The sequence below is a fragment of the Halichoeres trimaculatus genome, unplaced genomic scaffold (genome assembly GCF_033239565.1).
Source record: "Halichoeres trimaculatus isolate MK-OKI-2021-1 unplaced genomic scaffold, fHalTri1.1 fHalTri1_scaffold_17, whole genome shotgun sequence".
Classification (NCBI taxonomy): domain Eukaryota; kingdom Metazoa; phylum Chordata; class Actinopteri; order Labriformes; family Labridae; genus Halichoeres; species Halichoeres trimaculatus.
The window spans coordinates 23,435,373-23,452,583 of NW_027437195.1; the positions used below are offsets into that span (position 1 = coordinate 23,435,373).

General features: G+C 41.2%; 1 protein-coding gene across 1 annotated transcript in view; it reads left to right on the plus strand.

Moving 5' to 3' along the window:
• galnt16 (UDP-N-acetyl-alpha-D-galactosamine:polypeptide N-acetylgalactosaminyltransferase 16) overlaps positions 1–17,211 on the plus strand; it is a 50,814-nt gene extending 33,603 nt beyond the window's left edge. The window contains exons 7-15 of the mRNA XM_074692497.1: positions 3,488–3,575; positions 3,869–3,953; positions 4,050–4,153; positions 6,155–6,281; positions 8,024–8,116; positions 8,320–8,403; positions 9,752–9,878; positions 10,884–11,000; positions 16,382–17,211. Coding sequence (XP_074548598.1) covers positions 3,488–3,575; positions 3,869–3,953; positions 4,050–4,153; positions 6,155–6,281; positions 8,024–8,116; positions 8,320–8,403; positions 9,752–9,878; positions 10,884–11,000; positions 16,382–16,525 — 969 coding nt within the window. The 3' untranslated portion in view covers positions 16,526–17,211. The remainder of the gene's footprint in view (positions 1–3,487; positions 3,576–3,868; positions 3,954–4,049; positions 4,154–6,154; positions 6,282–8,023; positions 8,117–8,319; positions 8,404–9,751; positions 9,879–10,883; positions 11,001–16,381) is intronic.

The following is a 17,211-nucleotide window of genomic DNA, read 5'->3' on the forward strand; positions in this document are numbered from 1 at the left end:
GTGTCAAGTGATTTTATTCATCTCTACACACTTCCTGTTGCTGATTATTTCTTTTTATTTGTCATTTCTTGCTGCGTTCAACTCACCATGCAGGACTTTTGTAAAGGTTGTGGCTGTTTGCAGTCTAACCTGAATTTTAAGAAAGTTTTTAAGAGGGCAGAGTCATTTTCTGAGATTGATTCTAATAAAACTTATCCTGTTAAAGGATGCCGTTGATTCATTTTCAGGATAATTACAAAAAAAATCTGATGCAGTTGTTTCCCCTACTTCTTCCAGTCTGTGGGAAACACTGATGGATGTAAATTACAGCCTCACTGGTTGGCGAAGGGAGACGTCCCCGAGGCGCATTATCTCCCATCTTCCCCTTTATATGAAGCCTGATCTGCACCACATTCAGGGAAACTTCTCCTCATGCTGTATGAGCTATACGCATGCATGGAAAAGAAATGATTCAGTGATTTCATGCAGACAGTGCATCCTCTGTTACTCTTCTACTCAGACACTGATGTGGCATTTCTGGGCAATGAAGCAGAGGAAAAGAGATCTGCACACGTCAAAGAGCGTTTCGAAGCCGTGAAATTTAGTGACACACTTTCAGTTATGGAGGGTTTTTATTCAATTCTACAGTTTTTATCTTCTTTGTTTTATTCCTTCTGTTTCCTTCATGGAATAAATCATGTCACTTCCACATGTCCACTGACAGCAGAAACACAGGAGAGAGCGTCTTTTATGGGAAACATTAAAGCAGACAGATGTACAAAGAGAGGAAATGACCGCTTTCTGACAAGGTTATAAATCCAGACAGAGTGGGAAAGTGTTAAGAAGAGAAACACAGATCATCCGTGACATCGGTCTTCACGCCTTATCGAATAAAACAGAAAATTTAGATCTCATTAAGTATCTGTCAATTAAGAAGCTGTTTCTTATAAACACTGTTCTCTCACACTCGCTCTTCACCTGCTCCTGTTGCTGCAGCAAAGTTCATTTTGGTTCAGCTCAGATTGGAAACAGTCATTTAATTTGTTCCCAACACACACACACATACACACACACACACACACACACACACACACACACACACACATACAGATGCCTCATGGGCACACAGCAGTGTTGGCGCAGATCCACATCCACAGACAGATGCAGATAACATTCACACACACACACACACACACACACACACACACACACACACACACACACACACACACACCACACACACACACACACACACACACACACACACACACACACACACACACACACACACACACACACACTCAGACCATCAGTGATCAACATTTCTTGCCCCCTTCTGTGTGTTTTGTGGATCATGTTGCACTTTCAGCAGGATGTTGTTTAATAGTTCAGAGTTTAATTTCATGATTTCATCATAAACTGTATAAAAGCGTGGGAACACAATGAAAAAAAGAAAAGAAAAAAGAGGGGTAGTGTTCACAACAAGAGCGTTCACAACAAGGACTGATTTTTATTTTCAAAATCCTATGAACACACACACTTAACAACTCACCTCAGAATAGTTGATTACCATCAGGTAAGTGGCAGTAAAACAGTTGTAGTGACTCCTCACACTTAAGGACAAATAATTTAGCCTTGAAGTCTTTTTCTTTTTTGTGGTGGCCCTCTCCACGAATGCAAAGTAATCAATAAATTGATTTTCTGCAGAGGAACAGAAGTCTTTGTCGGACATGCACCCCTGAAAATGTCTCAAACTCTGTCCCTGAACATTTTCCAAAGTTGCTTTCTCACAGGTGTCCCCCTAGACTGTAAAAAAAAAAAAAAAACCACAAAAACTGCTCCCCCTGGTGGCCGGCTGCAGTACAGGCCAAAAAATCCAGCTCTCCAGTAATTCCAGATGGGCTGTGGTCAAACTTTAAAAAATAAATACACTTCACAGAAATGTTTTTCATGTCCAAATGTTGTGGTGATTTGAAGATATCATTTGGCTGCCTTGTATTCAAGTCCTCTTTTTTCTGAAGTTTCATTTTCATTTGTTATACAAGGTTAAAAACAAGGCTTTATGTCACATTTAACGATGATTGACAGCTGCTGTTCTTGTGTATATTTTTCAGGGATTGTAAAATATGTAGGGAGGGAGAGTCAAGAAGTGATAAGACTCTCGAAAGAAAAAAAAAAATTGTTATTTTTGTCACCTTCCCCTTCAGAATCCTTCACAGTCACAGTCAGGAATTTTTAGGGGAGTAAACGGAGAACTGGTTAATCTGACATGCAAAATCAGACGTTGATTCAGGTCAAGACCCCGATCACTGAAGGAAAGTCAGGTCCTAAGTATGTTTTTGTAACGTTTTTGTAGCCAGGTAGATCCACTAATAGTCTACTGAAGATCCTTATAACAACTTTTTACAAAAAACAATAACTAAAATGTGTTTCACCTCATTATACCCTCACAGCGAGAAAAATCAAGTCTCCTCTAGGCTTAGACAAGTGTGTTGAAATCTGGGTAAATTTCTAAGGTGGCTGAGAAATGATTATTTTATTACCTCTGCCAAGGAGGTTGTGTTTTTAGGAAAGTTTGTCTGTTTGTTTGTCTGTGAACGACACAACTCCAAAAGCAACAAACAGATCTTGATGAAATTTTCAGGAAATGATCAAAATGGGATAAGAAAGAAGTGATTAAATTTTGGAGGTGATCTAGATCAGCGCCTGGATCCAGGATTTTTTTAAAGCATTCTTTATCATTGTGAGATAGGGATGTTTTCACCATATGTGTATATAACTCCAGGATAAATGGTCAGATTGCTTTGCAAAACAAAACAAGACAAGGTCACCATAATTTCTGAAAGATGTAAAAGTATGATCCAGATCCTGGCAAAATTCTGGATACTAAGATCCGAAATATGAAATATGTACTGGGTCATCATAATTTCCAACACTTTCAGGAAACAAATTATCATCCAAACCTGCAACTAACACCAAATTGTAGCAGACAGTCTGCTGAAAGGGAGTATAACATAAAAGTAGGACTTAAGTGTTGCGTGACAATCACACTGTGCTTGGTGGAGGTCTGCAATCTCTGAGTGCTTTTTAAGTTTATTTATTAAACCTTTATTTAATCAGGTTGGTCCAACTGATATTAAAAACCTCTTTTTCAATGGAGACTTGGCCAAGGCAGGCAGCTTAAAAACCACAAAGTTACAGAGGGAAAACACAAAAAGAGACAAAGTCAACAAAACACAAGATAATGGTTTACAATCTTGGAGTCATTTGGGAAATCAGTTGTTCAAACAGCCGAGTCAAAACGATCAGTGATTGAGGATCTGTATTTGGATTCGCTGAACTTCATCATTTGTCACTGTTCATGCGCAGGACTCATGAGTGCAAGTGCGTCCATATGGAAATAATGCAAATGCAAATGCTTTTCAAAATGAAAGCAAAGCAGTTGTATTGCTTGAGCACCACACTTATTTTTTTAATGTATGTTCTAATTTGCTTTTACTCTCTCCAGGATCACACACGAGTGGTCAGCCCCATCATAGACGTCATCAGCCTGGATAACTTCGCCTACTTGGCTGCCTCTGCTGACTTGAGAGGAGGTAAGGACACCAAACACACAAATCATGCACAATAACAGCTGCAAACACACAGCTGCAGTTAAGGAAAACCCCTGTTTGTCATCATTCAGTTGAAACCACATCATTACAATTCTTTAAAGTCATTTCAGAGCTTGAGTCTGGGAAAATGCAAAGTTTTCTTGGAATAACAATGAGGAAAAGTTTTCTGACAGGAACTCTTAAACATCCTTCTGGCATTGTAAAAATGCTTTGGACATAGTTATTATTTATTAAACATCTGATCTGACTCCATTACTCTGTTTTACTCTCCTCAGGCTTTGACTGGAGTTTGCACTTCAAATGGGAGCAGATTCCCATTGAGCAAAAAATGGCGAGAAGTGATCCCACGCAGCCAATCAGGTGAGTCCAAATGTTTTATGAAGGCCCTGGTCTTTTAAGTATCTTAAAGATTAAGAACAGATATCAAACAAGGCTCCTCTCGTCTCTTCTCTGCAGGACTCCCGTCATTGCCGGCGGGATCTTTGTCATGGACAAGAGCTGGTTCAACCACCTGGGCCAGTACGACACCCACATGGATATTTGGGGAGGAGAAAACTTTGGTGAGCTCGCTGATCACTGAATAACTGACTTTTATAAATCCTCCTCCACAGGCATCCTACTCAGATTATCTCTGTACACAATAAGCTTCTAAAGGTGCTGGTTTGACTCAGTTAGAGGAGCTCATGACCCACGTACAGAGGCTACAGTCCTTCCTGTGCTGGTCGTAGGATTGATTCCTGTTCAGCCCTCATTCTGCACTTCATTCAAGCTGTTTTCATCAAAAATAAGTTATTCCTGAAAAGATGCGTGCACTTTGATTTGTTGGACAGGAGAATCATTAGAATGTTAAATCAAATCCCAAAACAAAAAGATCAAAATCAGCTGAGTACAGTTTGTTTGTTGGAAAATCTTTCTGGTTTCTTTCCAGACAGCAAACTTCACATTTGTGGATTTATGAAACAACTTATGAAACAGTTTGCAGATGTTATCTCTGACTTCAATGAAGGAAGTTCATAGTTTTCTTCTTTTCTTACATCTTGTGGACCAGAAAAAGATACAATTCATAAGAAGTATGCACAATTGAAACTAAAGCTGCAAGAGACATTGAGAAGGCCCTCACCCTAAGGTGTGATGTAAGTTGAATTCCCATCAGATTAGAACAGACAAGAAGCTTTGCTTCACATGCTTCAAGATGAAGAAGGAAAAAATACTTTATCTTCAAGGGGAAATTCAGGAGGAGTCACTGCAGCAATTAAGAAAACAAAAGAAGAAAGTGTAAAGAAAGTGCAAAAAGGCCCATAAGAAAATAGATGATGACAGCTTGTCCATCATTGTCCAGTTCAGCCAGCCTCCACCTCAACAGGGTCCAGGACTGAGCTTCTTCAGCAGTCTGTTCAGTCTCTGTTTCCTGGATCCTGTCTGCTCACAGCAGGTGAAGCTCTTCCAATGTGGCGTTGATGCCTGGTATTAGTTCCATTAGCCATGTCTGTAAATAGCATGATGCTACTCTGCCATCTAGTATTCCCTCTGTTGCAGGGTTAGCACAGTTAGCTTGTCCATCTTGTTGGAGATAGATCCTATGTTCCCAATAACGATGGATGGAAGAACAGGTCGATGTCATCACTTCTTGGCTCACACCTGAGAACCAGCACATTGTCCTCACCTTGTGGGGAAACATCAGGCCTTGCACCAGTTAGCACTGACATGCTACAGGCTGCTAACAGCAGAGTTCACATGTAAACAATGCTCCTGGTTACATGTGGGATCTCCAGACAAACACAGGAGAAAAAGTAGTAAAAATATCACTGAAGACAAAACCAGTTTGGTGTCCATGACCAGCAAATGAAACATACAACGTAATGATCCACTCCAAATGCAAAAATGATGAAAAAGAGATGAAAAAATTACAAGAAACGGACAAGGAAGAGAGAGCTGCTGCAACTGGCAGCCACAACAGGGCAGCGCCTAGCAACAATGTGGTGGCTTATAATAAGTGTAGCTAGAAAAAAAATTGTGCACAACTTAACCATAAGAAAAAATGTACAATCAAAATAAAAGTATGAAATATGCACAGGCAGATAAAAAGATAAGGTAAAGACAATAAACAGAACAAAAAGAGGTTGGTTGAGGTATTGCACATGTTTAGATTGCACCAGTAATACAACCAAGATATTACACATCTTTACATGCCCTCAGAGTCCTGCTGGAGGTGTAGGACTTTGAGAACTTTGACATAAACTGAAGTTTGAACATGCCAGTGCAAAGACACTGATATTATATTGAAGTAAAAATTCAAAATGTGACTTATATGTTGAATTTTGATGCTTTTATATTTACAACATCTAATGCTTTTGGCCCATTTTACCAAATCTCTGTCGTTCCTCAGAAGCTAAATGACAGCAGAGCCTTTATTTACCATCTTTCAGACTGATGCTTTACAGATTATTGTCGCCTGCGGGAGAAGAGACAAAGCAGGTGTACTCTGAGTGTGGATATGAAGTGTGTATCAGACAGTGTGAGGACTACATTAACCTCCTCCCCTGCATGGCTTCCTCTTGCAGAGCTTTCCTTCCGGGTGTGGATGTGCGGAGGAAGCCTGGAGATTCTCCCCTGCAGCCGCGTTGGTCACGTGTTCAGGAAGCGACACCCCTACGACTTCCCAGAAGGCAACGCTCTCACCTACATCAAGTGAGTGGGATCATCTGAAAGACATCCTGTGAGCTGCACAGTAATATTACAGTATAAAAAAATGTATTCATTTACTGCCAAGATGCTTCACCTGCTGGACTTGTAGCTTCAGAAGTCGGAGGTGGTGCATGGTTTACACAAGTTGATCTGCAAGTAAAAGTTTCACAAGGAAGCTTTACATTTCTCTTTCTTTTCAGAGATAGCATGAAACTTTTTACCCTAACAATCAAAATCAGCAGACCCAAGTAAAACAATTTGCTAATAGCATCAATTAGACTGTTTTGGGGTAAAATCGGAAGTTTTTAATCTTTCCAGCCAAAAACATTTCAATTGTAGAGTAGGGGTGCTAAATTGTGTGCACAGTTTGACTCCTCCTGAATTTCATGTGTTTATATAAGTGCTGTCAGGCGATTAAAAAAATTAAACTAATTAATTACAAGATTTTTAATTAATTAATCTAATTAATCACATTTTAATCTCATTTCTACTTAAGTTTCTCAAATAAAGAATTTGAATTGAATTGAATTATCAAATGGATACACTAAGAGGAAGAGAAGAATTGTAATTCCCAAAGTTTTTCAATTCAATGGCAACCGTTTACTGCGTCTTTAGAAGTAAATTGTGTTTTTCAGTGGGCGGGTTACTGCGGAGCTTGTCAATCAAAATCATGATCATAAACTACTTTGGGTGAGAGTGGTGCGCTCTTTGGAGTAGAGCTCAGCATGGAAATGAAGAGAAGATGTGAGATGACAGAGGCATAGCGAGACGAGGATGTGTCATGGTAGTTCAGAGAGAAAGAGCGGCGTGATTGTGAGGAAAGACGAAGGAGATCATGGAGAGGTTTAAAGGATGGAGCACCCGAGACAAACGCAATAAAAAAAGTACCCTTCTTAGGTAGTTTTGGTGTTTACATAGAAAAAAATACTATTTGGGTCTTGAAAGATCGTTCAAGATTCTGAGGCAGCCAATGAGTTAATTGCATTAGTTTTTATAACGCATTAATTTGCGGTGCAACAAATTGCGGTGCATTAATCTAATTAATGTGTTAAAGTGACAGCCCTAGTTTATATATTCACTAAGTAACAACACTGAAATTTACTGCAAAGTAGGACTACCCTGAAGTGCAAATCTAACTCCTCTTCTCTCTCTAACAAAAGAGTTAAGTCACATAAAATCATCCCCCCCGGCGTTTTTACAGCTGAGACTGGCAGCTCAGATTAAATACACCTGACAGGAAAAGGTCAAACATTCCTCAGACAGACACACACGAAGCATCACTTGCAGAGTGGGCAGGTTTTCTGCTTACATCCTCAGAGCTGCCAACCACAGTGAAAGCTATCCGTCACATCAGAGCTGTTTAAAGTTAGCGATGAAGCAAATAACGCTTAAGCTTGTCGCTGCGTTGGGCTGCACATGCTCAGTGTGATGTGAGGCTTTCAGGTTAGACAACAGAAGAATTATTGCAGAGAGCACAGCTGCAGACTTAAAGGAAAGATAGATTCTCTAAAACTGTCTGATTGGTCCCAGACAGTTTCATCTTGTTTGTCCTCACTGGAACACACACCTAGAATTACAGGAGGAGGACATTTCTAAAGGAGACGTGGTGATTTTTCCGACATCTGAGGGCTCATGTGTGTCATTAAAGCTGTCTGCAGGAATGCTCGCAGTATTACAGTCATTACAGAGAGTGAGCAGGTGTTTTGTGTGTGTGTGTGTGTGTGTGTGTGTGTGTGTCCACGCAGGAACACCCGGCGGGCGGCTGAAGTCTGGATGGACGAGTACAAACAGTACTATTACTCTGCCAGACCGTCAGCTCAGGGGAAAGCCTTTGGCAGGTTTGTTCATCACCCTTTTCTCTCTTTTTTTTCAGGTCATGTGACATTCACAGGTTCACATGTTTAACAGCATTTCTGTGACAGTTCAGTGATCTGTAAAAGCAGTAATTAACTCTTGTTGGACTGAGAAACCTGCAGGATGAATTCACCTGTTGCCACTGTGTCCTTCTCCTCATGTTCTCCTCTGTCTTATGTGTTTGTAGCATCACAGACCGTCAGACGCTGAGGCGTAAACTGGACTGTAAACCTTTCCGCTGGTACATGGAGAACGTCTATCCTGAGCTCAGGTAAGGCACTCAGACTGAGCTGCTCTCCTCACTAGGGATGGGAACGTTTCGCATTTGAAATGATCAAGTACCAATGTCTGGTACCTGGCAATCGGTATTGGTTCTCAATGGTACCAATTTTTGGTCCTTTTTTGTGTTTAAGTGGTAAAAAATATCAATTTGTTTAATAATAAAATATATAGGGGCGCTGCACCCTCACAGCAGGAAAGTCACCGGTTTGATTCCCATCTTGGCTGGTGGGCCTTTCTGTGTGGAGTTTGCATGTTCTCCCCGTGCATGCGTGGGTTGTCTCTAGGTACTCCAGCTTTCTCCCACAGTCCAAAGACATGCATCACCAGGTTAATTGATCACTCCAAATTGTCCGTAGGTGTGAGTGTGTGTGTGTGAAAGGTTGTCAGTTTATGTGTCAGCCCTGTGGTTGACTGGCGACCAGTCCAGGGTGTACCCCGCCTCTCGCCCAATGACAGCTGGGATATATCCAGCCACCCGTGACCCTAAAAGGATAAGCGGTTTGTAAAATGAATAAATGAATGAATGAATAAAAAGTATAGATATATATTTTTTTTCAATCTAACATATTTATTCTTCAATATATAACCTTGCAATGCTGTGTTCATGTACAGCATGGAAACTCACCTATTCATCCAGCCCCCCATAGTCACAAGGATGCATTTAGGTACCTAAACATGGTACCTTTTGATTTCATGTGAATAGCTACCCGGTACTGTAGACCGAATTCAGTTAGTACCTATAAAAGTACCTAATTTGATACCCATCTCTACTCCTCACACTCCATGTTTTGGATAAATTCTGCATATGAAATGTTTTCTTGCCTGATTTCATATGACAATGTTGGCGCAGCCTGCTCCCAGAACTGCCTTCAGGATTCATTAAGTTCTGTCTGATCTCATACTCGTGGCATTTTGTTTCCCTGTGTTTCTTCTGATCGATTATTTTGAGTCTGAAATGAGACAGAAATGATTTCCAGCTTTCCTCTCCAGAGAAAAAGCACTTAGGGAATTGTTTTTCCAAGCACTTGAATCTGAAATAATCTTGCAACTCCTCTGGGTGTCATGACCCCCAAGTTCAGACCCAGTGGTCTAAATTTATCTTATCTGGATGGGAACCTCTGAGAGGGTTTGTTACAGCTCATCCTGTCTCTCTGCCTGTGTCTGCTCTGTTTCATGCCTCCCAATAAGTATCATCTCTTGAATTATGATTGTGTATACTCGTAAGGATGTGTTGTAATAGGGTGTGTTACAGGGTGACCGCTCATCCATCTGTTGTTGTTTACAGCTGTAATAAGACCTCTGATTGGTCGCTCTCCTCTCTGTGAACGGTTCCTCAGGGTACCCGAGCAGGAAGCGGTATCCAGTGTGCTGAAGCAAGGCACTCTGTGTTTGGAGACCCGGGGAACGGATGGCGTTGGACTGTCAGAGTGCAGAGGCAACGGAGCCAACAGGCCGCAGTCACAGGTCAGGACTCCAGGGGGAGACTGTGAACGTCTCAGTTATTACTCAGATAAAGTATAAAAAAGAAAAGTTTGACTCAGTGACCCTGACTTTATACTAACCTGTGGAAATCTTAAGACTTTAACACTTGGAGCGCAGATGGTCCTACCGTTTCAGGTCACACCCCATGAGGTTAGAGGTTAATCCATCCTGCAGCATCTTTCCAAACTCCCACCCTGTTTTATTCTCTACCCACTGTCCTGTCTTCTATAAACAACGGCACAAAATATATGATATGCTTGGTGTAATTGAGTAAAGATGTAACTTGTGATGTCTCTGACACAGGAGCATAAATATGAAAACATTAAGTCAAACATTTATGTAACTTCAGGATCCGGTTCCCTCCTCCTTCTCCACATGTGCTCCTGTTGCCCGGCTACAGCTCTGACAAACACATGTACACAATAATGTCATTAGGAGCAACACGCCAAACCTGAATAATCTGAGTTTGTTCATGTGAGCCAAACATTAGTCACTGTGAGGATTTTGGCGTCATATCAGCAATGATTCATACAGATTTACAGTAACTCTGCAGACATTACCAGAAGGTAAAGTGTTTGTAAACTGCAACCTGAGCCGAACGCAGCAGAGTGATGGAGAAAGACCGAGGACAGTATCGTGTGCGAGATCAAAAGACAGTCATGCCGAGGAAAAACGTGGAACAGATTTCTTTTTTCCGGGAAGCCCCTGATCCTTCAATTTCAGAGCGCTTGTCTTAAAATCAGCTGTTGTTTCAGATTAATCACAGAAGACACTTGAAATCCAGGAAGATAAAAATGTCTGCACAGGTTTTGAGTTGAAAGACTGGAAACTTCCACAAAGTAGAAACATATGTAAACGGATGTGGTGGGCACTGATCTGAAATGTGATATTTGAGCAGGATAAGCTATGGTATATTTATTTCTTTAAGATAGAAAACGAGTAACATTACAATGATGACAATACACTGATCATCTTTTTATTTTTCAGAAATGGGAGCTAATAGAGCCACTGATCCGACAGCAGGACCTCTGCCTGGCAATTTCAGCTTTCACATCGGGGTCAAAGGTCAGGATGGAGTCCTGCAACGCCAAGGAGCCCAGACAGGTAAGAAGACATCACCTTATCATTTTAAACAATTAAAATACAGTACCATTTGTTTCTTATTTTAAGGGGTGTAAAATAGGAATAAAAAGATTTAAAGTCACACTTCACTGTAAATTCAGATAAGTTGAGTTTACTTGAAAATGCTTGTAAATCAGTTACCTTAAAAAAAACTAAGTAATGAAACTTAAACATCTTAAGTAGTTACCATTATTATGAAAAATTGTTCCACTGAATGTCTTTCATCAAATAAACCTGATGCTTATTTTTTATCAATCAAGTATTAAGAATTGTTTAAAAAAATGTTGCAAAACATAATAAGTTGACCTCACTCAAAACTGAAAGATGTGATACAAATAAATTTGCCTTATGAATTAAGCAAATGTAAAAATAAAAACTTGAAGCACATCTGAACAACTAAATAAAATAACATTTTAAAGCACAGCAGGGTCTCATATCCACAGTGTTCCCTCCTCACTTATGGTTACAAACGACTTCACAACAAACAGCTCTGATTTCATAACTTAGGTAACCGTGAGTGAGGAGGGAAGGCAGCAGATATGAGACCCTGAGCCTCTAGACACTGACTGGTGGTCTATGCTCCATGGCACAGGGTCTTGTGCCTATTGATTTTGCAGTGTGCGCCTAATGTTTAATATATTAAATTAGGGATAGACCGATTATCGACCGGGCCGATTATCGGGGCCGATATTTGGCATTTTGGGGCATATCGGCATTGGCCTTTTTTTAATCCGATGGCCATCCAAAACTGTGTTGTTTTGGCTCTGATGCTTCTCTGCACAGAATTTCTCCCTGTCTAAACTATGGAAGCCCTGGATGGTCATTTAAAATCAGTTATGTAAAACCAAACAGAAAATTCATTCAACTGCATTTCATGCCTGTAAAAGGTAGCACAAACTCAATTCTGTCCAGTTTTATTGCAGTTACATAAAAATTTTTGAAAACTTTATTTACTGTAGAAAACTTTAGCTATTTATTAAATAAAGTTTCATTTAACTTTACAAAACATGCTGCTGAGCCTGGAAGCTGTTTGATAAACATATGCTTGAAGACATTTGATTGAAGTTAAGTGTTGGAGTTTGTAATGTTCAAAAATTTTTTAACACCAATATTTTGACTTTGACTGCAAATTAATATCGGCTTCAAATATCGGTTTACCAGCCTCCTTGCCTACTAATAACCTGTACCAGTATCGGCCCCAAAAAATCCATATCGGTCAATCTCTAATATTAATAAATGATTTTTTTTGACTGGACTATCATGCTATTTAGGCCCATTTTGAAAATGTAGAAAAAGATATATTTATTTATTCATTTTTGACGCAGACAGCCAGACCACACCACGAAGAGCATAAACAGCTGATCGGTGCCACAAGGGGCACAAACAGCTGGTCCATGCTGTGACGCACAGACAAACAATCTATGTCATGTGGAGCACAGACACTTTGCCACTGTTGCACTTCCAGAAGTACAGCAGGGCCTCATATCGACTGCGTCCCCTCCTCAGTCACGGTTACAAAATGTAGTCACAGAAAGTAATGATTTGAAGTTGTGCTTACTTCAAAAGTAACTTCAAAATCCACTCAGAAATCATCATTTTAAACACTGAAAACTTAAACATTTGAGTTAACTGAACCTAGTAACAAATTTTAAGTTTTCATAGTTTAATCCAGTTGAGTAATTTGAATTTAGGGGTTTACAGCGTGAAGGATGTAGGTTGTACCTCTTCATGACCATCAGACAAAAATGAGATTATGAGAGATACGACTGTTTATTCCTCCACGCTGCGTTTTGGATTTCCAGCACAAAAAGCTAAGCTGATACTCTGCACTCATCCTGAAGTTCAAAAAGAAACTGGAATTAGCTCATTAATCCTGCGCTGTCAGTCTCTTTTATAGCACCTCTTAGTTTTTCCAAACCATTATCCCAATTTGGACTCCGGCTGCTCGCCTGTCCTCAAAGTGCCACTCACTGAGTTTAGACATGAAGAACCGGTGAGGTTATGACCCGGACAGATGATAAGCAGACTGCCTGCTGCTGCTTCAAACTGAGCAACCTCGCTGCATGGATGCAGCTCACGCCAAAGGAAGGAGCAGCTGATTTTTATGTCGCTGTAGAACATGCGCTCCCATAACTTCAGACCCCACCCTGTTCCTCACTCGCTCTGCGCTCGGTGAATGCTGAACACTTGCAGCCCGTGTGGACCCTCGCTGGCTGCACAGCTGATTTATGATACTGAAGAAGGAGTCTTTAACTCAAACCATGTGTGTGAGTGTGCAGGACTCTCGCCAGACGATCTTCTCATCCCTCTGCAGGCCTGTCACAATCCACAGAGGAGTTCGGTCTGATGTGGGAGACTTTTGGACTCTTTGTCCTGAGTGTGAAATCCCCAAGAAAAGGAAAAAAGTAATTTATCCTCTTTAAATGAAAAAGCACTAAGGCGATAACCTCTGGGAGACACAGATAGTCTTTTTGAAATGTGAAGATGGAGAAGAGTTTGGACATAAAACGAACAGAGGATTCAATGATCCGAAGTGTGTGATCCTCCTGGGCTGTAATCCAGTTTCATTCATCATCCATCACTGATAAACCAGGAAGGCGGAGACTCAAATCCAAGCCGAATCAGCCTCAAGTTCCTCTTGAACCAATAAATACATCCAACAAAAGTCTAAATGACCTCACCAAGCTGCATCTCAGAGGCTCAGAGAATATTGGCAACAGCTGCAGCTGTTTTTCCCTCTGTGTATCCCACGCAGAAAGACGGGGATAAAAGTATAAATCAGCAAACAATCCCTTTATAAAATACGTTCATGACCTCTGTGATTTACCTGGCTGCTATTTGACGTGATCTGCTTCTTAAATCTGTTTATACCTTTAATACAGACCTCAAACTACAAAAAAATAGGGCCTCTTTGTTGAAATTCTCCTTTCTTTGCAAATATAGTTTTGATTTATTCCCAAAAGAGTTTGGATTTCACTGAAGAGATTATGCTTGACTCTGGTCTTAACTCTGTTTTATAAGCATGTCCAAAAGAAACCAATTCATGTAATCTCATTTGATATTTTTTGGCATGCTGTGGACATATTTTAAATCCAAGAAAGCAGAATTAAAATGTTGGGGATGAGCGACTTTGACAGAAATTCACTGCTGTCCAAGCATCTACTCTCACAGGCCACTCTATTTAGGTACACCTTGCTAGTACCGGGTTGGTACTTCAGAAGTGCCTGAATCCTTCATGGCATAGATTCAACAAGGTACTGGAAACATTCCTTTGAGAGTTTGGTCCATATTGACAAGATAGCATCACACAGTTGCTGCAGATTTGTGGGCTGAACATCCATGATGAGAATCTCCCGTTCCACCACGTCCCAAAGGTGCTCTATTGGATTGAGATCTGGTGACTGTGGAGGACATTTGAGTACAGGGAACTCATTGTCATGTTGAAGAAACCAGTCTGAGATGATTCCAGCTTTATGACATGGAGCGTTATCCTGCTGGAAGTAGCCATCAGAAGATAGGTACACTGTGCTCATAAAGGGATGGACATGGTCAGCAACAATACTCAGGTAGGCTGTGGACTTTAAACCATGCTCAGTTGGTACTAAGGGGCCCAAAGTGAGCCAAGAAAATATCCCCCACACCATTACACCAGCAGCAGCAGCCTGAACCGTTGATACAAGGCAGGATGGATCCATGCTTTAAGATTGTGACCCTATCATCTCAATGTGGAGCAGGAATCCAGACTCATCAGACCAGGCAACGTTTTTCCGATCTTCTGTTGTCTAGTTTTGGTGTTGCTGTGTGAATTGTAGCCTCAGTTTCCTGTTCTTAGCTGACAGGAGGGTCACCCGGTGTGGTCTTCTGCTGCTGTAGCCCATCTGCCTCAAGGTTGGACGTGTTGTGTGTTCAGAGATGCTCTTCTGCAGACCTCGGTTGTAACCAGTGGTTATTTGAGTTACTATTGCCTTTCTATCAGCTCCAACCAGTCTGTCCATTCTCCTCTGACCTCTGGCATTTTGGCCACAGAACTGCCGCTCACTGGATATTTTCTCTTATTGGGACCATTCTCTGTAAACCCTAGAGATGGTTGTGGGTAAAAATCCCAGTAGATCATCAGTTTCTGAAATACTCAGACCAGCCCGTCTGGCACCAACAACCATGCCACGTTCAAAGTCACTTAAATCCCCTTTCTTCTCCATGCTCATGCTCGGTTTGAACTGCAGCAGATCATCTTGACCGTGTCTACATGCCTAAATACATTGAGTTGCTGCCATGTGATTGGCTGATTAGAAATTTGCGTTAATGAGCAGTTGGACAGGTTTGCCTAATAAAGTGGTTGATATATTGCAGATCTTTACACACTCACACACACACACATAATGTAGTCTTTAATGTAATATTAAACAGATATCTCTGTGCTTCATGTACATGCACACACTTCAGGGCAAAAATTACATAATTCTCTCTGAGATTATCCGCACGATCATGTCTCGGATTCTGTACTTGGCTCAGACTCTGCTGTTGCCTCAAGTTCAACTCCTTTTAATCAGTAAGCCGATAAATTAAGCTCCTACACCTGCTGAGTTATAGAAAGCTGGTTCATAGAGAACACACTCTCACTCTCTCTCTACCTTAGTCTAGAGTTTCTATTCAAACTCTCTCTGGCACTTTTACCCACACCGACTGGACCCTGGGAGTCGCTGCTGAAAGAAAATCAGATTTGAAGAAAATAGAGAAATGATTACGTGATGTTTGTGTAGAGAGAGCGCTGGAGTTCACCTTATGAGAGAGTCCTGTGAATGATTAGTGAGAGGGTGAGGGAGTTCAAGTGACGTAATCATCATAAATAGACATTTAGAAAAAGCAAAACTTTTTTTTAATCACATTCCTCCAGACTGCTGCCTTTTTATGAGAAGATTTCTCCTCTATGCCTCAGTCGAGGTTTAAATGCTCCTCTCATCAGCTACATTTTATCTGTCGAAACCACCACTGTCCTGTAGACTCTTTCTTTGTTAAGGTTGCAAATTTTCAATCATCACTTCTTCAGTGACCTGTGGCTAAACTCATGGTGAATTTTTGTGTCGAACATTTTATCAGCTACAACAAACGACCCCTCCTGTTGGTTCGATGGCGCGCTGCCGTGCAGCCTGCAGCTTGCTGCGCTGTGATTTTTCCACCGAGAGTTCAGCAAGTCAATCATTCATTCATGTGATCAGTGTTAATGCAGCTCTGACTCAGCCCATTACTCAGGACTGACATGAACCTGCTGTGCTGATACACGGAGATGAACACAGACCTGAGTGTTTCCTTTGAATCATCAGACCGGTGAACTCATGTTTTTTATCTTCTCTTTCTCTCTGCAGAAGTGGAAGCCCAGAGGCTCGGCCTTGCAGCACATGGTCAGCGGCCTCTGCCTGGACAGCCAGACTCCATCGGGCCCTCCGATTATTACACAGTGTCGCCCCCAGGTGGCAGGCCAGTCCTGGGAGCCGCAGATTATCACCTGAGCCACAGCGGCGTGAGAGGGAAGGAAGGGAGAGGGAGGACAGAATCTGGACCAGGCCTGCAGGAGGACTCACTCTTGCTCGTTGTCTGTCGCTGAGTGAAGGAGTGAGAACTGAACTTCTGTGATGTCACTTTCAAGATCCTCACTGAAAACGTTTGACGGCCTTTTCTGAGCAAACACGGAGGTCTTTGTGTACAGTGCTCCATCCCTCCAGGATCTTCTACGTAATCTAAGCTTTTCACTGAAACTGTTGCACATCTCACCCTTCATTTCTGTGTTCTTCCTGGTCAGCATTAGTTTCATTATGCAGTAGTAAGGATTACCTCGAGTGCATACTGTTCTGTAGCAAACATTTGGAGGTACACCTGACCTACTCTGAGTGGAGGCCGCTGCTCGTCTGGTTGCCTGATTTAAGGTGGAGGCATGTCAGATGACTGTGTGGACCAGGGCAGCTTTATGTATAGCCAACCTTAATCTGAGCTTTTCTTTTAAATGCAGTCTTGAAGACACCATGCAAAGCACTGTCAGGAACATTATTTATTGTTTTGCATGGTCAGACCCAAAGAATGTTTTATTTCTTTCTCTCTACAAAGTTTTATGTAAATATTTGAAGCAGATAATGGCCTGGTTTTGTGCAAAGTATTCTATATGTTGTTTGAAAAATAAAATGTGGTAATAAAGGAATTT